Genomic DNA, 23,965 nt, shown 5'->3' with positions numbered 1-23,965 from the left:
AATCTTATAGAAAAAATATTCACAATACATTTCAAAAAATGCCTGTCTTATTTTTTAGTATATTATGCTATACCAGAGAAGGAGAATGGAAAATGATTGCAATCATCAACAAAACCCCTTTGTTTCACACACCTGTCATTAATTCAGTAAAGATAAAGAAGCAGCAATTAATCTTACTTAAATGTAACTTGGAACTGAAGGTGACATATACTTGAGAAAGGAAAAACTGAGAACACCTTTCAAAGAATTCTGAACGTTGAACAAAAAAATGTGAGCAATCAAAAGTTTAATTGCACTTGGTGCAGGCAATCAAGCAGTAACCAAGAATCACAGTGCATAATGAGTTTATAGCTCAGTCATACAGTCCTAACCACCCATTCCAGTGCGCACAAAGATATTTATCAAAGATTGAAATTTGCATCTATCAGCCAATACAGGTATCGATTGCAAGACAAAGTACTTAGAGGTATTAATACAGGTGTTAAACCTAGCAAAGGACACTGGATTCATTAATAAATAAATTTAGGTTCTTCAGTCTCCCATAGGCATGGTATGTTGAAAATTAGTGTAATAAACACAAAACAAAAAAAAGAAAGTCCACAAAGAATGTACAAAATTATGGATAACTGCACTGGCATTCCACAAGACAATCATGTGTTTCTAAAAACCCAGCTAAAAAAAAAAAAAAAAGAATTCTGCTACATTGCTACACTTCGTGGAAAGCAAATTACCTTCTTCATTAAAACATATTCTGATGAGTGGTTGGAAAAGGATTTCAGAAAGAATGTAATTAAATTGTATAAATTTCAGTCTGATTTACTGAAAGGCGTGTCTCATTAAAAGTTTTTCTAAAAATTGTTAAACTAGCATGAATTATGACTTTGAATTCTGAATTAATGGTAGAGCTAGAAATATATAACTTTCACAAAATACAGAATAAAGTTTTATGTAACTGAATCTGCAAGTTCCAGAAAATACTATAACCAAAACAACAATAAGACGAAAATTAACATGGGGAAGTCTTGCAGCATGGCTCAATTTAAGAACTCTTGCCAGGCCTACACTGGTTTTGCTTTTTTGAATAAATGGTAGTGCTTAAGAAAACATGCTACTAATTAAATTCAGGGTGATGCTAACTGTTAACTATAGCCAGAAGAAAATCAATCATAATGCTTTCTAATTTAGAATATCTGGGGAAGAAAAAGCCAACCATAACCTTGTCAGCTCTAAATGGATGAATGCTTGGATAAGGGCAAAAAATACAGGTAGCTTACCTGGGAAGTCTCCTTTGCGGCTGCTTTGGCCAAACTCCTGAAGCTGTGCTTGTTGATTTATCTGCTCCTTCTGCAAATTTTCATACCAATGGGTGACTTCTGCCCGTAGATCAGCCACCTGATCACTTGGATACATTTCTATAGTCATCTGAAATAAAACATGTATTTTATTTTTCAAAGTGCACAATGGACTTAACAAAATTTAACAATTTAGGACGTACTTGTAAAAAAGCTTTTAACTTACCTTGTCAGGAAGTCCAGCTGGCTGACATACAATTCTTAGTGGTAGGGACTGTTTGTCACTCAGGGCTTTCAAGTGACTGCTGATACCAGTACCTTCAATCTGCCACTGCCTCAGATGATATGCAAACCTTAAGAAGCAGGTAAATACATTGAAAGAAATATTTATGTAAAAACCTATTAAAAAAAATGTTTGATAGACTATGAGAAGAGAAAATGTGCACCTTCATTCACTGTTTTTTTCAAAATTAAAAGGAAGTTATTAATGCCAACATACTGTTTCTCAAACAAAACTAACTTTGAAAAAGTTTCCTTGGTGAGAGTTGTGAAACATGAACCACACCCACACTTCTTTATACAAGGAGAAGAGTGAACTCTCGTAACTGTTTAAACGTCATATATTACCCTTCAAATTTATCCACAACTGTCCTTACTTTAAACAAGATAAGCAAACAAACTATTACTTAAATTAACAATAACTCATTTATCATTACAATAAGAGGAATGTAAATAAATTCAACATCCAAATATACTCATGGAGTTATTTACCTTCTCCTAAAAGCTTCTAGGTGTGTCTTCAGCATTAAGAGTCCTCTTTCAATAATGGTCAGACTTGAATGAGAATCTTGCTCAAGGTTACTAGAAGCTATCATCAGACTCTCCATACACTTGCTAATAAATTCTTGTTCTTTTTCAAGACCAGTTTTACCTGTAGCATCAGTTAAAGTACATCATATAAGCACAACTTTGAGATCTTGTAATTCAGTATCAAGAATAAAGAAAGAGGGTAACACTAGACATTCTTTACAGCGTATAAAATGCAAAACAAAAATAAAAATGACAATTCATACCGTTGATGTAATAAGAATTGATATACTGGATAGCAGCTCGACTGACGTCACCCGACTGTGCTCTTAAAGCAATGCCCCAGAACTGGTCCATGCCACACAACTGTTTTGACAAAAGAAAAAAAAACCACACAAACAAAACATTGCCCCATCATTTCACTGGGAGTGATACTTTTCTGACCCGAGATATTTTATTTACCTCTTGATTAAATTACTAGAAATATCTGGCTTTCCTCTGCTTGGGCCCTCATTATAGTACACCTCAATTACTACAAAATCCTAACTTCGACAGGAAAATTTTCATGCTTCGAAGCATAAGGAGAACTGGTTAAAATTCTAAATAGTGAAATTTCATTTCTGACAAACAGGAATACTTTTAAATGAAGCTACTATTGATTTACTATTTATTGCAAGAATAAAACTTGTCATTAAAGAACTGACTCAAATCAATTCACAGAAAAAAATCCTATATATAATTATATTTCCAAGATAGTTTCTCTCTAAAAAAAAATATGGAAGAAAAACTTCTAAAGCACATCATACATACCTGAGACACATTTTACAACAGATTTCTAGTCAGAATTAAATATGCCTAATAAAATGTCATATGATTCTTCCTATTTATAAAAGTAAATGTAACAAATCCATCTTTAAGCACAGTGACCACAACAGTGAATACAATTCAGTTATGCTAAGGACATTATAAACTGCACAAAGATGCAGGAAACAGGTATCACCTTCTTTGTGACTTCCTGTCTGTACCTCTTGAGACAAAAGCCACACATGACCCAAGTCACGTGGGAAGGTCAGCATCACTGGCCTCTTTTATTTCCATTCCACTGTCTGACATTTGGAACTTTTAAGTCCTGATCTTCCAGGGCTCTCCTCAAGGAAGAGCTCCCCTCAGTAATCTGTGTAAACCCCACCACTATGGGTTGTGGCATTGCTATCTCAAAACAGTAAACAATGTGAAAGCCCATAAGTTCTGAAGAGATACACCATTACAGAAAAGTAATTTAACTTTCCTCTTCCCTCAGAAAAAAGAAAAACATGAGCATAGAATCTAGGTTTACCTCAGAGTTTGAGCCACCATCATATGCACTAGTAGCCAGTCGAGCCAAATTACACAAGTGCTGGAAGAGGTTTAGACCGGTCATACTAATAGTTTCAGGTTTCAATTGTGGCATCTAAAAAAAATGAATGCACTTTAGAATGGAAAAAAAAACAAATGAAGTGATCAAACAGAAGGCATTTACAGAGTATTTCTTTTACTAGAACAGAAAAATGTCATTGTTACTTCAAATCATATTAAATCGTAATAGGACAATTAAAATTTATTATTGCGAAAGACCACTATCTTAATTTTACACATAATACAAAACGTCAACTATAACTGGCTTAAAAAAAGCCAACTCTCTAACACTGATTTGGACTGCAACAGTGTAGGGGGAACAAAAATTATTAGTGTAACATCAGCTGCTTAATTTATCAACAGCAGTAAAATTGTTACCATACATGACATGTCCATTCAAAAATTCATGTGCAACCTTGAAAAAGAACTAGACAATGTTAATTATTGCATTATGTATCAATTTTGTAATGTTGTTTTGCTAAAATGGATGGGATCCCTTGCAAAAAAGTATTGCTGTATGTTCATATTTTCAGTGCATGTACTGATGAGATTTACACACTCTCCCAAAAAGAATAAAATTAATTTTTTCATTCAGGTAATCCCTATGTCATAAAGGTACATATAGTTCTGGGTGGCTTTGTTCAAAGTGAACTGAATTGCTACACAGCTTCAGATACAGCAGAAAGCTATTTGCAAAGAAACACTCAAGTGAATACTTCCGTGTAAAGAAGTAATGCCAGTCCCTTCACTTCTTTCCTCCAAGCAGAAAAAAATCGTTGCGTGACAAGCAAGGCCCTCCCAGACTACTGAAGGCATGTTTTTCATAGAAATTACTTTAACTATGTTAAATTGAGCTGATATGGAAAGAAATACTTCTACCAGAATTGTAAGGTTGCCATTAACTCACTTACATACCTTTTCCAAAAAAAGGTGCTTGTAAGTCTCCATACCCATAGCATGCTGATCTTTACTTCGTACTTGATTTAAGAACCAGTGTAGTGCATCATCGTAGCATTCAGAATCTTCTACTAAGCAGTGCCACAGTATGTCCACTTGTTCTAAACTCAACCCTAAGATTAGGGAAGTATTATTAACAACTCCTTTATAACATCAAATATATAGCGATATTCTTCAAAACTCAAGAATACATATGGAAAACTTAAAATAGTTGTTGTCAGGGTGGGAAGTTTTTTTAAACAATAAAAGGAAAATGCACGACCTACCAAATAGGAATCATTCACTTTTGCCCTCTTTGGGCTGGCATCAGCTACAAGTTTTCATCATTAGTGCTGTTACTTGTTTCTAAAGCAGTAAGCATCATGGGCTGACCTGGGATCTCACACTGAACACCAAGTTGTTTCTTAGTGCATAAGGAACTATTGACCAGAATCTAGAGTCCAGCTTTGAGATGGGTATTCAGAATGTGGCTGAAAATAGTATCTCTGTAACTATTTCATTGCTTCTCCCTTCAAGTGAGCTGTAGGTTTATCTTATTTTATTAGCCAACATATAAACAGCTGTGATCTCAACAAATTTCTTTCAAAAAAAAATTGTGGCTATCCTACCAACAACAGCAGTTACAGTGTTAGAGGTTTTTTTTCTCTTGGCTGTAGATATGCTTCCTGTACTATAACGATGAGAGGGACCAGCGATGCACTGTGTGTCAACTTTGACTGTCTATAATGAGGCTACCCAAATGCCTCCTCCCTTCAGTGGTTTAAAATAAATGACCTCTATATACAATCAACCAAAAGTCTGTGCAGAGCTGATGCTGAGACAACACTAAAGGTTAGTTATTTGTTTAAGAGGGCTTAAGAAGAGAGCAGCCAAAAAATTTATGGAAGGGAAAGCCACTAAGGGTTTTTAAGAACAGAGAAAATAACTTTGAATTCCATCAGCCACAATAACAGATTTCTATTTTTAGCCTTTTAGAGTGAAAAGGGTAGAGTATCTGTACAGATGAACTAACATACAGAATAGTAGTTTTTCAAAAAGTTTAAACCTGTATTTTAAAAGTATTAAAAGTATTTAAATGTAAATAATTATTCCTTTTTGGTATCACAATTTACTTTCAGTTCAGTTCACTCCAGTAGAAGAGCTCTAGGAACATTATGGATATGAACCAAGAGCCACAAATACAGAACATATTATCTTCATTTCATTAATTATTACAGTCCCACTATTTATCAAAACCGAAGAACAGAAAACAGGAATTTGTTTTCAAAGAACTGCAATGGAATCTGAACTCAAATGTTGGTTCTGTGCTTTCATAGAAAAAGTCCTCCTCCTTCTAAAACAGCACCAGAGATTATTTATATCTGTATGTTTAAAATACTATATTTATTTAAGATAACACTGATTAAAAACTGTATGAGCCTGACTATGACAGGCTTCTCTAACAAAGTAACCTGAAGTACTTACTGAAATGATCTGGTGATCCTAGAGTTGAAAACACACATGTCAGGAATTGAAGACGAACCTGAACTTCTGCACTGTGGCTGTATCTAAGATTGAAATTTCCATAGAAACCAAATTTTATTTCATTGTTCAGTGTCATAGCTTTTTCCCCACTCATACCTCAAAAGCATATATAACTTGTTCTTATAACTTTGTTTCTGATCTTCTAGTTCAGTATATCATCTAGACTTCATTATTATGTATACATAAAACATACATGTTACAGAGCCACACCAAAGAAATGGAAGGACACATTAGACATTTCTAGATAAGGTAATTTTACATACCTTTTAGGGGATGTGTAAGTGGTTTTTTGGGGGGCATACAGTCCAATTCAAGTGCATAATTTTGTTGTTATCACCTTTCAGGACCTGACCTTAATTTTTTTGCTAACTTGGAAAATGCTGATATTTCTACTCTGACTTTCTGATTCCATACATACTAGTAAAAATATTTTCAAAACTTATATAAAAGTATTAATTCTATTTCTGCTTATAAAATAGAAGCTTAATGGTCAGAGGAGCAGAACAACATGTCATTTTGCCTTAATTTAAATCATTTGATTCCTCTTTCAGTTTTTGAAGTAATTTCACACCACAGCAATGTTCATTATAAAAGTGTCCAATGAAGTAAAAATTTGACCCTTATATAGCCACATTTTTCAATTGTGAATGCCCATGTTTACATATTGACTTTGAAACCTGTCAAAACATGACCAGTCTATTTCTCTGGGATTGGGAAACTCGGTGCATATATACTTAATTTTAATCATATAGATGGAAAAGTGCAGATGAATGTCTTAAACAGGAAGAAAAAAACAAACAAAAAAACTATTGCAAAGATTAACAATAACAGAATTTAAAATTAAAATACTTGAATAGTTTGATGATATGAAACCCTTCAAATTGATTTGAATATATAAAATATTTGTCATTTATTTGTAAATGAATATTCATCAAAATGTCTAACAAAGATGACATGAGAATTGTATTCTGTTATTGTGGTTTTTTTAGAGGAAAATGAAGCTGAATGTTATTGATTTACAGATCTTTGTCTCCCTAGGTATGTAGTATCCCTACACAAAGTATATACTTATGAGATGCATCAGAAGCAGAAAAGAAACTTTAAAAATATAAATAAAACACTCAAAGTGAGCTGTGTACTTACAATGCATGTTTATGTCGTCCTTCCCTGACTGCCTGAATGTAGTGTACCAAATTATCAAAGAAAAGTTTCATCATATTAAGCTCCTTTTCTGCCCACCTGTGTCAATTCAAAGGGCAGAAAGTATTAACTGTTTGCTTAAAAAGATCAGAAAAGCTACAGAAACTAGACAGCTATTAAAGGAAAATTGTATACACATAAAAACAAAGTTAACATTCAGTTTTCCATCTACCATGAATTCGGGGATCTTTTTCAGTACAGTACTCTCTTCTTCCTTGTCATTCATAACACTCCACAATGACATTTGCAGGCACAGGGTTGAAAGAACACTCCCTTCTGAGGCCATAAAAACTGTTCCTAAAGGCCCTAATTCAGAAAAAGTCTAAACCAAAACTCAGAACTGGGCATATATTTAAATGCCACGTCAAAAAGGCCACGAAAAATTGTTGATAATCACTATAATCTTTCATAAAAGTTCCAGTACTCAGTTCTCTATAGTTAGACCAGATAGTTATACAGATTGTTCTAGTAAGAAGTGCTACAGTATAAATCCTCACATTTCAAAGATTTTGAAACTAATTTTTGAGAAACATTTGATAAACAATAATAACAAAATGACATAATATCAAGTTAATATAACCCTTTACAATATCCTCTTAATGGATGTCTAGTACTGTCTACAAGTCCTTCAGGATTTAATAAGTAAGAATGATGAAAAGAAACCAAACATAAGTTTTCACCTCAGTTCTGACAGCAGCATATATTATGAAGAAATCCAGGCCTGAGTGATTAAACATCTGAACCAGACAGCAGACAGATGATAACCTTAGGTCATTATTAACTTGGAGCACATTGCAGTACTACCCTAAATGTCATCACCTGTCTGTGTAGTCTGTTGTGGACAAGGGACTACTTACATTGTTATCCAATGTGTATCATAACTGCTCCCAAATTGTTGAAATGTACCAAATAGCTTTGGAAGAAGTCGAAGGGAAACTACTACTGATCTAAAGAAAAAAGAGAGAAATTATGACAATATGTGATTGTTTACAAAATTAAAATATCCAATTTTAAAATTACTTTGAGAAGCTCATATTCAGTGAGCAAACAGGTTAACTGAAAGCACTGGGAATATCCCTGTGGAGAATACCATCACGTCAGTCAATTAGTTTTCTGAATCTGAACTACACATACTTCAGATTCTTTACAAGTAGTAGCTTGGACACACAGCTGCTGGAAAAGTACAAAAATATATTTTTCTTACTAAAACTTATTAAAAGAAAAATTCTTATTTTTGAGCTTTATAACACATCTCTTCTGAAATTTCAACAAAACGTGTGTTTTTTCTACAAACAGATGATGGATATAAATCTGCCTCAGACTCACTCAGACAGAAAGAGGTGTGCATTGTAAGGCACCTTCTGTGACAACTCAAGCGCATAAACTTCATGTAACAACGTTTATATCAGTAAGTATCATCACATTTCTTTTACTAATTAATATCTGAGTATATTTGTGACTAATCTCACAAATACAGTTCTTGGAAAAATGGTAACAACACAACACTGCAGGTGATGTCCAGCAGTTGATAGGTTGTATCACCAAAATAAACTCCATTTTTGCAAATCTTAAACCAGTACAATCTCAGCCTTAGCTGGTTTTAAGACAAGTTAACTGAGATCAAGGTACTGGTTGAATTGTCAGCTGATTCTTCACAGAACGTACACCCCACAATAGACTTGGTGGAAGAGAATGTGTCTGTCCTTCAGCCATCTGCACGTGACATCTAAATCTTCAGTTCAAAATGCATACACTAAGGCACCCAACCTTGCACTCAGCTGGCTAAGATGTGGACTCTTTAACCAACTGCCAGGAAGGCAGTAACCTCTGGCAGAATGGAGAACAGACAAATGCAACAAGACGAGAAATTCAGGATGCTGACAGAATAGAAAAATGGAACATCAGACACATTCATAACACCTTGAAAATTATTTTATACTTTTGCTTTTGTCCTCCTGTACAGTTAAATACCTTTATAGTCAACATATATACATAATAATATATATAATAAATACCTATGTGGTCAACTTGGATTTCTTGTATATTGCAAAAACAGAAAAATGTAAAAATAGATAATTTAAGTTACCTGTTGTTTGCTAAATTTTCTAAGCAGCCTTCAATAAATCTCATTCGAATCTGTCTGTCAGTGAACCAGCATACTAAAGAACAGAGCAGCTTCTCTGCTTCATTTATTAACCCTTCAGAGAGATGAATCTACAGCAAGTAGAAAGAAAGGTCATTGAAGAGTATATATTTATTTTCTTTTAAAAAATATTATTTTCAGGTATTCAACTTACTGCATCTTCATCCTGGACCAGATCCCACAAAAGGGTATTTCCTTTCTTACAGACATTATCCAAATTAATGTCCGTCACCGCATTGCTATTATATTGATGTTTATGAACTGCTGGTCCTGAACAAAATATAAAGACCATTATTGAATACATAGAAGGAACTGTCTAATCTGAACATAATTCCCTAAGTGCATGAACATCACCGTGCTTTATTTGTAAAGCTGGCTATTTTGAAGTGCATGAAACAACATTGTAATTGCAGCCTTCTTCCACACATGGGCTCTTAAAAGAAGACAAAACATTATGACCATACAAGAATTTAACAGGACAGTTAAGCCAATATTAAAACTAGCTTTGGCTAATGGAAAGGGGCAATAAAAACACTACTTAGGAAGTGCAGATGGAGATGTAATTGCTTTTTAATTTAATTAGATCTAATTCATAGCATAATTAGAGTATTTGTCAAGTATTCTGTAGAGCTGCAGTCCAAAGAGAGGTAACTGAAACTACCATGGCTGGAAAGCAAGAAGGAAGCACACTTCTATGAATCCCCTTCATACTACATAATATCCTGCATCTAACTAAAACACAAGAAAAACAAGCACCATTTTCAACACGTGACAATGTATCAAAGTGCACAATTCTAGAAACTCATGTTTTCCTAAACACTGATGAACATTTCCCTCCTTCCAAGTGGCCACAGCTGGCACCACTAATTTATCTACTATTTAATACTATATTCATGTAACAGCAAAGTCAAGTAGGAAATTCAGATTGTGTGCAGAATACACTGTGATTATTTGCACATGCAAAAACTAGGTGTAAAGAATAATCTGCACTGAACACCTAATGCTCAAACAGTAATTCCAATCTGCAGTAAGATATGCAATATCTATGGAAAATATTGAAAAAAATACACGGATTTACAGCATGTTTTAATCTCAAGTTTTAGTAGCTCACTCAACTCTGTAGTGTAGAAGAAAAAAACTTCCCAAATTTTCAACGTCAGTTTTAATTATAACAAATTATAATTCGGTTCCACGTAAAAAGAAATGTTAAACCTAAAGAAAAAAGAGTCTTCTCCAACTTTATTTCAGGAAAAGACATAGATAGTACCGGGTTTAGTGTCTGCTGTAATATAGTAAACTTGTTCTGACAGAACAGTGAAGAAAAATATCAAACCCTCACTAAACATACACTTTCATTCTATTTAAAATGAGGATAAAACAGAAAATAAAGTTACCATAATAGCATATGGAAATATGACAAAATTCTTGAGAACTGTTTGAATAGTATCTTAACTTGCACCCTGAAGTAAATTAGAACTATCCTCTGTCCAGCTCATTATGGTTAATTCATTTAAGATGACAAATGTACAGAATCATAGTAAGATCCACCCACCAGAAGAAAAATCACATAAGGTTTCAGAGAGAAAGAAATTTTCACATTTCATACCACCTTTATTTTTACTTTTACAACCGATTAGAAAAAACATTTGCTACACTCTTTAATGTCTTTATTAGTTTTAACCTGCATTAAAAGCTCCAGTAGAAATGGGAGAAAAAAGTTTTAAAAACAGCTACATTTAAAGTACAAAAATTCATCTCTTGGAGCAACAGTAAAACCCAGTAGTCACCATGGTTTCTCAGGGACAATACACATGTATGGTTAAAATAATTTTATTATTTTAATTTTTAGGACTAATTCAAAATAATATAAAAGCAACTGACAATGGTTTTCCGTTTTCTTTTTACCACTCTTACCTTGGCTAAGATGTTCATGATAAATAGAGGCAAGGTTAGGAAGGTGCTGCTGAAGATGAGACGTTAGCTCAGCATGTGAATTAATCTGTACAAGCTCTTCTTCACAGCCAGACTCTTCCCCATCAAAATCAGCCATGTTTTTCTCTGATTTTGCACTGACTTGGGAACTGCTGCAACTGACATCATCTGCACTTAGCATATCATCAACCATATGCCTGCAAAAGAACAATATTACAATAGGCAACATCGAAGAGAAAGTTGTTTACAGCAAACTACAACTGAGTAGACATATCCCTGAAGCTACTCAGAATGAATCATCTGTCTGAATAACAGACCTTCAAATGAAAAACAATTACAGATAAAATGGATCACGATGCATTGACTTCTTTAATGCTAACCAAATACAGTGTTTCCCAGAACAATTTCAACATTTTCTTAAATGTTGTCTTATTAATTCAATACAAAAACTTTACAAAAAATTTCAGTAAGAAACCAGATTACTGTGTAACTATCTGCAATAACCATCATTTCTTTTAGACAAAATTATCCTGAATTACAGCAAAATGTTCATACCAATTTCTGCCCAAACACAGTATTTTGCTACCGGTTTGTTTCAGTTAATGAAGGAATCAGGAAAAATATCAAGCTACCTACCCATCATGGTGATGATGGTGGTGGTGATGATGGTGGTGATGCTGTGGCCCAATGAATTGCCGACAGTTAAATAATTCATTTCCAATAGTTTCTCCAAGGAAGTCCCCTGTATGAGTTATACAAGAATCTTGAGAGCCTTGAGAAATGTGAGCAGTACTCATCTCCCCTGTTATATCATGCTCTGCATCTTCAGCATGAGAACAAGCACCCAGCATTCTAATTCGATTATCCACTGGTGTCACAGAGTCAGCATTAAAAACATGGTCCTTTCCTGCCCCATTATTTGCACCACTCCTCTCCGATGGCCCTTGTGAATCTCCCAGACAAATGCCTGCTTGCGATTCCAGCTTCCTGCTTCGGAGATCTGTGCTCCTGCTGCTTTTCTGAGGATTATGACTCCTATCCTCTTCCTCCTCATCTTCCTCTTCTTTGAGAGCTTCAATATCTGCAATGTCTTCAGACTGCACCTCACTACCAGGACTTCCAGCAGACTGGCTTGCGTGGCTGGAGTTGGCCTCATTACTGGATCCATCACTGTGGCCACTGCTGCTACCAGGACCACTACTGCCATCCTCACCACTGTTGGCTGTCTCATCAGAGCTTCCTTGCATGGATTCCTGAAATTAAATATTATTTTTTTTTTAAGATTGGTGGAAAAATTAAACACCACTAGAAATACATAATCAACATCAGCAGTCAAACACCATTCTTCATTTATGAGGGCATGTGTCAAAGTTGCAAGTTTTCACCCACTCTTTCTCTGTTGGCTGCTGAGAACAAAACCCTCTAAGCAAGATTTAGATGTAATGATGTAATCTTTGTTATTACCTTACTTGTAACAAGGTGCATATGCAGGCTTCGCACATACACTGAGTGACAGTATGATACAAACAATATATCATGTATTCCCTTACTTAGAGGAATATTACTGAAATACAATTTATATGCAGGAATCAGTTTGTTTGAGGTGTTTCTTGGAGATCACTTGTTCATAGCAAGGTACCATATATTCTTCATAAACTGCACAAAACACAACAAAAACTGCACAAAAACCACTTTGGTTATCCACTATCCCTCTGCAGCCAGGCATGTATGCTATGTGCTGTTCAGGTTTTGAAAGGAATAGAGAGAAAAATTATTCCCATAACTAATGACAGACAACTCAGTAACAAAATTTACAGGCTAAGATACACCCTTACCTCTGTATCTGAAAGCCGTTGTTGTACATGTTTTGTTCTGTTAATAAGCTGTTCCTCCATTTCAATATCACTGCCTCCACTCTGATGCGTGTCACTGTTGTCACTGCTTTGAGGGCTTGCTGCTGGTGACCCTAGTTTAAAACCGCATTTCCCAGTTACTTTGTGATGTATATTAATGGAAATAAACAGCTTTACATAAAACTGCCTTAAACAGCATTCCCCCCTGCAAACTGCTGAATAGGGGACATAAGTCAAACAATTGAGTATCTACTGAAAATTCTTTCTGGAACACTGAGCATTATGCTACAAAATTGTCTTCTTCTCAGTATATATCAAAGCTATAAGAGTTTCCTAGAATCTACACCAAATACAATTTTGTTTTAACTCTCATAAAACCAATTTCAACCTTGTACTAGTTTTTCCTCTGTACTAGTTTTTCCTCTATTCAAATCTGATAGCTGTAGAAAAAAACTGTGGCATCCAACGTATAACATTGTGGTGTACTTCTAAAACTATACTTACAAGGTGAAGGGGCTGCTCTTCTGAGCTCCTCTTCTTCTGAAGGAAAAAAGCAGGATGGAAAAATAAGTGACTAAAAATCTTTTTGTCAGCATACAGGCATCCATGAGTCAAAAATCAGCAGCGAGAGAAGAAAGGGAAATTATAATAAAATGGCTTGGCAGCACCTTTAGTAACAACTGAGGGGGAGCAGTCAAACTAAAAACAAATAAACCCAAACCAGAAATATAGCATCTAATATCAAAAAAATGGGTAAAAAATATATAGGATGTTGTGTAGTTATTTATGTTACAGATGCTCAGCAAACAAGAAGAGTTAACTGATGAGCTACAGAGAATCCTCTGGGTTTAAAAAAAATATACATACATACTATATAGATGTACAAACAACATTATTCTGAAATAGAAAGCTTTCCAAATGCACTCACAAAGTTTTCTTTCACAGTTATCGACAACTTCTATTTGAAAAATAAGCCAGCGTAACACTATAGAAGTTCTTCAAGGAAAAAGTTCTACACATCCTTTTTGTCCAAAGTCAACAACAAGCAAATTACGAAAATGTAAGGCTTATCAAGTCTATTAGAAAACCACATACCTTTTTTGTTTCCCATGGGCAAATTGGTACTCAGTAAAGATGCAAAAGAGCTTTGTTTTGATAGCTGAGCCTTAGCTGCTAGTGCATTATTCCACAGAGCTTTTATAAGCATTGATGCCAAATACAAGGTCTGTAAACAAAAGGAGGTAACAAAGCCATTAAGAAGCAGTAGGTTTGGTACACAACTAACTACGGCTAATCTTTCTATATACCAATATTACAATTCACCAAAATAAACTCATCAAAAGAAGAGGCAAAATGTTGCATCCGACACTTTTCAATTTCAGACACAAAATTAAAATCTATCCGTGGTTATGCTGTCTTCAAAAATCTCTGAAAAAAGATTATAATTCAAAAGCCAGAAAAGGCCTGGTTGAACACTGTAACTTTACTCATGTAATTTTCACTCTTACACATTATTGAATAGTACTTTTACATGCAGTCCTTTAGAATAACAAGGACAAATCCTTAATGCTTGTTTAATATGCTAACCATTCTTTTGCACTGCAGTGTATCTGTTCACCTTGTCTTTACCTGTTCAGTGTGGGCGCTTGGATGAAGAGTTGAGACTAGGTTTAGAAGATGTCTAAGTGGAACAGGGTCCAAGTTTTTGATCAAAGAGGGAAACAAGTCATGTATGTAACGACTGCAGTGCTTTAGCTACGAAGTACAAACAGAGAAGATAACAGGAACAAAAGAATAAACTTTTTTAAAATATTCAAATATTGATAAAATTGCTGCAAGTAACATCTTTGCTGAGATTCTCAAGAAGCACTTGTTCAACAATTCCAAGCTACACCAGAATTGATATTCTTACTGCATTTAATTTTTATATTGTTAAGCATGTAAAATTTAAGTAAAATAAAATATAACTTTACCTTCCTTGGTTCCAATTCTAAGAGATTTTGTTGAAAAGAAGAACTGGAAGCTTATTTCTATTTTAACTTAACTAAAACTTCTAAAATATTAGCTAAATCCTGAGAGAAAGAATATTTGCAATGATTATCCCACTAGCAATAGTACATATAAATAGAGAGAGCAAATATGCTAATATGAGACTGAGAGAACAGACTGTGTGGACTGTGTGAGGGTTATTTAGAATTCTTTTCTTTCCAGTAATGGATATCAAAAAATACGGCAATTTACACATTAAATTGACAGTGTTCCTAGATGTCTCCTCTTAGGTTAAATGCTACTTCTCATTGTCACTCAAAGGGTTTTCACCATGTTTGTAAGGATGTTGATATTAAAAAAATAATGGTAACAGGAAGCTTCTAGAAAAAACATTCTTACTTTCGTTGACTATGTATCAACCTCAAAAGGTTTCTTTTTAATTCTTTCATTTTATTTTGTCTTCCTGTCATATAAATTTATACCGTACAGACCATCTTCCACAGGAATTAATTCCATTCAAACTGTAATGAAATTATGTGGGTTCTACACAAGGATGCATTTAAACATCCTGAGATACCTCCCTTCAAATCAGCAGAGATAATTTTTTGTCAGAAAGTTAGTTTAAAAAGTGGAAAACATATTCATTAAGGCCTGTTCTTCTAGTCTAAAGGTGTCAGCTTTTTAAACATTAGAGGTTTAAACCTTTTACGTAATGAAAACTTTTTAAAGTATCAGTATGTCAAAATGAAAATGTGAACTGTAAAATAATTATTGCATTGATAAAATAGCATAAAAGAAAAAATCCAGAGGTCTAACAATAGTGTGAGTTATTGTATGTGTGAAAACATCAAGGAAGATAAAACATCTCTTTAAAAGTGTGAGATAAGTCATTATTAATAACTATGACACAGCAAATGTTGGGGGTCCAATTAAAGTGAGCGCTGTTATAACGAGCATTTATTTGCATAGCAGCTGCTTATTATGAAGACAATGGACTACACTTTCTGGAGGAAAAAAGCCTATCAGAGTTCCTAGGTTTACCAAGCAAAAAATAAAATGCCATTGCCTTCCACAGATTTTAACAGCAGCACTGTAGGATAGCTGTAAAATCCACCACCACAATTTTCACCTGACTGTTCCCATCACAAGTAACAGAAATGGAAGCTACAATACATTGGAGACAAGACAATTTAGGAGAATAATAAAACTATTACATCTACCTTACAAACCTAATCCCCATTCTTAGTGAAAACACTATGCCTTTGCTTTACAACTTCATTTTTTTTCTTGTTTTGAAGTAGCCTAGCTGAATTCTTGCATGTAATGAAAAAAGTCTTTGTGGTACAAACCTAACTTAAAATTTTGGTCAGCCAAAACACTCAGACAGACAACAAAAAGTAAGAAATTGAGCTTTAGAAATACAAGCCAAAATCAATTTGCAATTTTCTATTCTGTTTTTTTTTTTAAATTACTCCTACAATTATAAAAAATGTTACAAATATACAAATGTATACCTGTGCTGCAGCCCAAATACAGTCTATATGTTGGGTACTAAGTCTCCCTTCAGCTGCAAGAAAATTCAGAATCACTTGGCACTGTTTGATGATCTGCAAAGTGAGAACATATTGAGGAGTTTTACTAGAACAGTAAGTTACTCTTCATTGTTGATAGTAATGATAATTTTATACAAACCTCAATGTGTAAATTTGGTCCAAAAATGTGCTCAACTACATTGTTACTGATAAGCCAGTCTGCAAGCTCTTTTGCAATTGACCTAGGGATGAAAAAATGAGTGGGAACAGATGTAAAATTATCTGACAGTGGTATATACACAGCATGTCTTTCAGTTTTCAGTCTGTAATTGTAAGTAAGCATAAAAAACTTTTTTCAACACAAAACGTACTCAACGTTCATTCATTCAAGTAGGAAAGAAATTATTTCTCTATTTTTAAATTTAGCTGGACAACTAATGCCAAATACCAACATTTCCTATTCACCCTTCTCAATCATTAGCAAATGCAGAAATAACAACTACCAATTTCACTAACTAATAGTGCTTATCAGACCACCTGCAAACCACTTTCAAAGACCTCATCAGTTAGATTTTGATAAACACTGATGTTTAACCCAAGCTTATAACAAAATTCCAGAACTATGAAGTTCTTAAGTGTAGCTAAAGGTGGGGAAAAGCGCTTTAATATTTTTAGGTTCTCTTTCATAAACAGAAACTCAGCCTACGTTTTACATTGTGATATTCACACACATGTACCATACAAATACTTAAAAATTCTAATTTTGTTTCATTCATAACAATAGGGAACTTTGCCTACTGCCAATCCATAAGCAAATATTCAAACTGAACAGGACAAGGAAACTGTTTTTCCAAAATAAAAGTCGAACTTCCAGAAAGGACTGCCCTGTTTGGAAACTAGTACATAAGCTCCTTTTTATTCCTTCCTTTCAAGCTAATGTTTGTTTACCCAGATTTTGGCACCAGGACCAATTAAAGGACATCACAGTATTTAAAGAATAGCCTGTAGTTTAAATAGCCCTGGAATAAAAGCACTCTGTTTCACAAGGAGAGGATGGGAAGGAGGGGGTGCTTTAGAGTACTTACAAGAAGAATTATTTTTACTACCGCTATCTATGTCAGATTTATAGTTACTATTAAAATTCCAGGATTGACAATCTTTATCATCCAGAATAAGAAAACAAGTTTCTTTATGTAAAGAAATATTGCCTTTGTGGGTTTCCCAAACAAGATTCACTTTATCAGGACAGGCTGTCAGTTCTTCAACTATTTTGAGTTGCCTGACCTCTATGGATGAACTCTGCATAATTCCTACTACTCAACACACAGCATTTCTACGCTGTGCTATTCTAATTCCAAGATGTGGGAAAGCAAATATATTTTTTAAAAAACATTCCCCTAACATTTAAAGAATAACTGTCTTGCAAGGTGCAACAATTTACAAGCATTTATGGCTTATTATAGAATTAGTTTTCATATTGTGAAGTCAGTTTGACAGGCTATATGCTCAAAGAGGGACAAAAAAGATAAGCCAGATCTGTTCTACAAAATCAAGAGCTACTTAACTTCCTACAGCCTTATTTCAAACAGAAACAAAAACCCAACTCCTACTCCCAACACCCTTGCCCCAAATCACACTTCAGAGCACGCACATTACAGACTGACTCAAGGCTTGAATTTCTGTTGAACAAAATTTGAATTAAAACCTTTTCACATGCAAGTTACAATCTTGCAGATTTTACAGTTTGAGGGACTTACTATTCATTTGAGGATATGCTACCAGTCTCCTTTAGTCACAAACACCTCTAAAAATGCTCTTATCCACCTGCCTCCATGCAACCAAGCACAAGTGACCATAGCAGCACAACCTATAAAGCTCAAGAGACTATAGCTCTGTTAATTGTAATTGAGAGAGAGCTGGTGGCCTTGAGATTTCAGATTCATCTTAAATCACGAGTGTCCAAACCACAATCTGAAAATTGAATGAAGCCTCCAAAACCATTTCTTGAACTTATGGTCTATTTATCCCCACCTCCTTAGGGCTTTACATTGCTTAGCCTTGCTAGTGCTCCTGATACCACCCAAAACACAAGGAGAAAGCCTAATCATTTGCATTTTGCATGTACAAAAGGTAGATAGATTTGGTCACAAGTTAATACCCACCCACTAGATGCAGGGGACATGAACGGACGCACTTCTGGTTATAAAATAAAATAATAATTTAAAAAAAAAAACTGCATATGGTGCTCCATAAAAGGCAAAAGTTTTAACACATGACTAGTAAGTCAGTGGCGGTAATTTTGTTCCAATAGCGCTTCTTGCATCTGAATTTTTAGACCTGTAACTTTCAGAATGAATCTCAGACAGGGCCAGACTCACTGGGTAATGTTTCTACAAAAGAATATAAATAACAGTGTGCTCTCTATACCAAATACTTCTGCTAGTGGCACAACATCCATTAGACACATCCATTATGTATCCAGTCATATGTTGCATTTTAGCAACTCCAACGAACAAAAACTCTTTAGAGATTCCTTCACATTTGATTCACTGAGTATGGCAGTTCTCTATCTCTAGTCTGCAACATTTTTCTTCTGAGAAATAATGGATTATTCTTTTGAAGGAATGTCTTTTTTTAAAACATGTATTCTCAGCAGCAAAAAACTCTTAATCCTACTGATGAATTCAACTGTGATAAAATGACATCTCAGATTTCTGAAGGTAAACATTCATTTGATATGGATTTGTTGAGGATGACCAAAAACAAGAGGATCCTTGTGAAAGACAGAATGCAGCCTTTGTGTTTCCCACAGAGATCTGTTCTCCCAGAAAGTTCTGCTGAGGGCACATCAACCATTAAATATACTGCTTTCCAAAATGATGTTACTACCAGCATGAAGTATTTTGTTCTTTGATATACTAATAAATTTTTTATAACAGATTCAAGGCTTCACCAAAGAAAGCTGATTTCAGTGTAAATGAAAATTAACTTATTTTCTGAACATTTCCATTTCAGGAAAGTTTTTTTTATCTGGTGGTTTTCCAGCTTCTTGATAAGTTCCCTCACTTTCAAACAGTGAACGTCTTGCCTCACAGCCTGTGAATAAATTAACCTATGATTTAAGTTCACATATTGTAATTTATCCCATTTCTACCTTAATTATCAGAAGCCCTACAGTCTTCGTCATAATTCACTGAGTTATAAGTTGCCCTACTAAGCAGGTCAACCTAGAATAACTTTAAGAAAAAACATTTGAAGTGTAATTTTCAATATCTTAAAATATGGTTTAGTTTTTCTTTCTATCTAGATTAAAATTTCTTTTACATAGTTTGTATTTTTTGTAATTCAAAAGTATTTTTTCATAGAGCAATATATAAATTATGACTTACTACACAATATCACTACAATTCAGGCAGCTTAATAAAACCCCAATTTTCAGAAAAATATACTTGAATTTTCTTTTAAAAGAAGTTTTTCAAAAGGTTATAGAAATTTTTTCCTCCTTCATACTGAAAGAAACAGTGAGAGCAAAAAACATGCATTATGATCAAAGCATAGATATGCTTTTTCCTCTAACACAAAAGTAACAGTACAAAAAATAGTTTTACAAATTACGTATCTAAGTCATAAAGACCTTAGTAGAGAGAATATTCACCTTGGCAACAACGTGTATTACCTATTTTTCATGGATTTAGTAATTGGGATAGCAAGAAGAAGAGTCATGTAAAGAACCCAATAGTCTCTACAAGTGTGTTTTTGGGTGAGAGAGGAGGAAAAGAGAATGAAAAAGCAAAGGTAGCAGCTACTCTAGTTTGTCTCTAAATCTTTCTCACACTGGAAATCGATTTCTAGACTTAATCAAATTCCCCCTATACTTAAAATTTAATTTCACTCACAATTCATGTCTGTCAAAAATAACTTCTACTTCCAAAAATTGAAAATCAAGTGCTTTTGACATTAGTTTCCCCAGGCATTCCATGAGACTGCTGGGAAGAGTGGGAGCTATGCAGTGATATTTGTGAACTGCAGTTGCAAGAGGAGAGTACTTCAATTTTGATCATTATTGTAAATTAAGCTATCTGGAAGGAAACCACAGTTTATGCATTTTCCTGGTAGGACAGAGAATGCCTCACTAGAAGAGGACTGAGTTAAAGTCCTAGAAACATTTTAATCTAAGGCTGTGGTGCAATACATGGCAGCAACATGATGACCCAGATCTGGGAGCAAATCCCACAGCAAAATATGCCTCCCTCCCCCCCCGAAGAAAACCTTATTCATCCAACTAGGCAATTCCCAACACAATTCTCCACACATCTACAAAAACACACAAGCTCAGTGTGGATGAACTACAACAGCAATTCAGTAACGCCACTGAAAAATATAATGTAAAAACTTGAAGAGAAAACGTAGAAATGTAACTATCAGCTTGCAAAGGATGAAGTCTAACATTTTTTTAACAAAATCATTAAAATAGTCTCTACAACATAACAGTGGATGTGAAACACTGATTGCAACTATTTACAGTCAGAAGTGCAAGAAGGACAGAGTAGGTGGCTTCCCAACATACAAGCAAGCACGCTGTGTTTATGAGCACACATTTTCCTAGTTGATATTCCAAAAACATCACTCAGACAATCTAAGATATTTCTTAAAATAGTTTATGCCACTAGAAAGAAGCACTGGTGAGCTCAGTGAAAAACTTTACTACTATTTTCAGAAAAAATCTAAAATGATCTAAGGAATGTGGAATAGAGAGGGGAAGTGGCATTTAAATGATGCTGCCACAAATGCAGCAGGTGAGCTCATATGAAAATTGAGAAAGAAAGAGTTAACATGAGCTAAGAGGACAGTGGTGAAGGGAAAAAGCAACACAAAACTTCAGTTTAGTATCTCAACAGAATAAGAGAAGGGAAATAAAGGAGAGGAAATAACCCAGATCTTTCTGCTCACACATGAAAAAAACATTGGGCACCTGAAATTACTCTGTAGGAAGCTTTTTAAGTGAGGCAGAAGGGAGTCTCAGCACCAACCTGAATCCTGAAACTCAAATTCTTGGCTGCCTGCCAAGTGAAGAGCAAAACAAATTCTCACATTACACATGCTATTTTCACAAGCTGACAGTTCAGTAATTAATGAAAAAATGGTTTTTTTCCTCTTGTGGTCCTAATAGCACAAAAAGTCTTCTCTCCCTTAAAGGTATGATCACTAAGCAACATCACCAAAGTAGTTTTAGGAATCACTATTCAAAGACTTGAAGACTCTTCTGTTTAAGTCTCATTATTTTAAGCTTCAGTAGATTTCATAACCTTTAGTACCCCAGATTGCAAGGAATTTGATTCTTAACAGCCAGGAATAGATAAATTAAAACTACATCTCTGAGGGATATTATGAAGTTGAGTCACTAAGACATTGCACATATCTCAACAAAACACATACTGCCACCACAAATCCTCAGCCCTAGAGAAGACAGTCTAGTAAACTGAATCTAAAACGACATACAAATATCTACAGCTAGAGAACAGATGGATTTCTATGTCTCAACTTTCTGCTGCTTTCAAGCACAAGTTGTGAAAACCAATGTTTTCCTAGACAGAAAATGCTTTATCTTGTCCCATTACCAAAAAATTTGCAACTATGCAGATAAAAGGTGGGAAGCTGTTGTTTTAAAATATTTGCTCAGAAATCCTGATGATGCTTCCAAACAAAAGGAAAGATCTGGGACTAAGTGATAGCTATAAAAGATAACCCCTGCAAACCCACCTTATCAAGATACAGAAGGAGAAATCCCAAAGATTGACAGTTCCAAAAGCATCTGGAAAAGTCAAAGCACATAATGGGGATGACCAGACATAATGAAAAACATCCTCCTTCGACAAATCTGCAGAGGGCAGAAAGGTACAAACTAAATCTTACACTTCCTTTGTCCACTATGAAAAGAAAATAGGAAGCTTTCTTTTTGGTACTCATTTGATCACTGCCAACTCTATAAGTACCTTCTCTTCCAAAAATTTCTCTTGAACAGAGTTTGTAATGAGAGGGAAGCTTTATACTGAGCAAGCTGTAGAAGTGAGACATTTTCCCCATCCTTCTGCACTAGACTTTTGTGTCTATTTGGCTGAAAAAAAATCTGTGATTTCAAAAGATATCTGAAGATGAGCAGCAATAAGTGATTCTGATTTGTACTCAACTTTTTCAGGTAAAACACCAGAATGACTGACACTCAGATTAGAAAAAAACCAAAACAAAATGAAACAAAACCAACACATATTACAAAAATAGGAAAGAAGGTCTTCTGTTCAGGCTGCATTCCTTTCAAATGACAGGCTGTTTACAGATGCCCTTGCCAAGAAAGCAATATCCCAAAAGAGAATTTGACAGTTTCCTTCAGCTTTAAAATAACTCTGATGTTCTTGCATAGTACATCTGCTCTTCTGCAGGGAAATTAAGCATGCTTCTATATCTCCTGTCAGTAACTTTCCTTTTTCACATCTGATACAGCAAATCAAACACCTTTAATTTTGTTTAACTGCTGGAATAACTATTGGTAATGTTCCTTAATTGGTTACCACTAGTTAAAACCTAAATTATTAAACTATATAATTCACAGTATTCTTCAGAATATAAAACTAACCAAGAAACACCTCAGTTTCAGATTTTGAAGGTGAAGGAGGAAGGAGGTGAAGAAAGAGATAAAACAGAGGTTTAGCAGCCCCAGTGTAACAACATACCATAACCTGGCAGTATAACATTGAAAATACCCCAGCCAAGCAAGCCACCTCATGTTCTCAATGTGTTGTACTCCAGCAGTATTTACTTCTACTGTTACAGAACTAGAGGCTTTGGAAAAAAGACAGGCACCTCACTGACAACACAAAATAGATAACAAAATTATATCTATGTATATATTAATATTCCACTATTTTAATTTAATACATTTATCATTGAATTTATTACAGTAATGCAAATTTATGAAACTTCCATGACATAATGACACTACATTCAGGTTTCATCAGATCATGGCAAAATATTTGTGTCATACTTGACAAGAATGGTTTGATTTTTTTTTTTCTGACACTATGTATAAGCATTTACTTCAAGATAAACAGATATTCATGTGCACCTATTCTTTTATTGACCAAGGGGAGAAAAAGTTGATCACAGGCTTTTATTTATTCTGTATTCTCAAAATATTTTCACATCCTTATAAAAGCAAAATTAACCCTAGAGTGTGTATTTTTAAAATATCAGCGTATTAGCATAAATTTCACTTAAAATATTCAAGTTGTTATTTACATGAAATCTACAGTATTTTGGTCTTGACTGTTGCCAGTTTTCAATAAG

General features: G+C 34.5%; 1 protein-coding gene across 9 annotated transcripts in view; it reads right to left on the bottom strand.

Moving 5' to 3' along the window:
- The window catches only part of USP34 (ubiquitin specific peptidase 34), a 127,192-nt gene that overhangs the window by 56,080 nt on the left and 47,147 nt on the right, over positions 1–23,965 (bottom strand). For 6 of the 9 annotated variants that reach the window (XM_071740316.1, XM_071740319.1, XM_071740318.1 and 3 more), the window contains exons 9-27: positions 16,785–16,866; positions 16,607–16,699; positions 14,733–14,858; positions 14,199–14,328; positions 13,608–13,643; positions 13,086–13,216; positions 11,887–12,503; positions 11,233–11,447; positions 9,473–9,588; positions 9,262–9,389; positions 8,033–8,122; positions 7,119–7,214; positions 5,916–5,998; positions 4,410–4,564; positions 3,436–3,549; positions 2,366–2,465; positions 2,064–2,223; positions 1,519–1,645; positions 1,275–1,422 (exon numbers count right to left, since the gene is read on the bottom strand). In XM_071740316.1, the coding sequence (XP_071596417.1) occupies positions 1,275–1,422; positions 1,519–1,645; positions 2,064–2,223; positions 2,366–2,465; positions 3,436–3,549; positions 4,410–4,564; positions 5,916–5,998; positions 7,119–7,214; positions 8,033–8,122; positions 9,262–9,389; positions 9,473–9,588; positions 11,233–11,447; positions 11,887–12,503; positions 13,086–13,216; positions 13,608–13,643; positions 14,199–14,328; positions 14,733–14,858; positions 16,607–16,699; positions 16,785–16,866 (2,747 nt within the window). The remainder of the gene's footprint in view (positions 1–1,274; positions 1,423–1,518; positions 1,646–2,063; positions 2,224–2,365; positions 2,466–3,435; positions 3,550–4,409; positions 4,565–5,915; positions 5,999–7,118; positions 7,215–8,032; positions 8,123–9,261; positions 9,390–9,472; positions 9,589–11,232; positions 11,448–11,886; positions 12,504–13,085; positions 13,217–13,607; positions 13,644–14,198; positions 14,329–14,732; positions 14,859–16,606; positions 16,700–16,784; positions 16,867–23,965) is intronic. The other 3 variants (XM_071740317.1, XM_071740324.1, XM_071740323.1) reach the window with 1 other exon arrangement.

This window comes from Heliangelus exortis, chromosome 3 (genome assembly GCF_036169615.1).
Source record: "Heliangelus exortis chromosome 3, bHelExo1.hap1, whole genome shotgun sequence".
Lineage (NCBI taxonomy): Eukaryota > Metazoa > Chordata > Aves > Apodiformes > Trochilidae > Heliangelus > Heliangelus exortis.
Note: the sequence above shows the minus strand (reverse complement) of the source record. Positions and strands in the feature narration are given on the sequence as shown.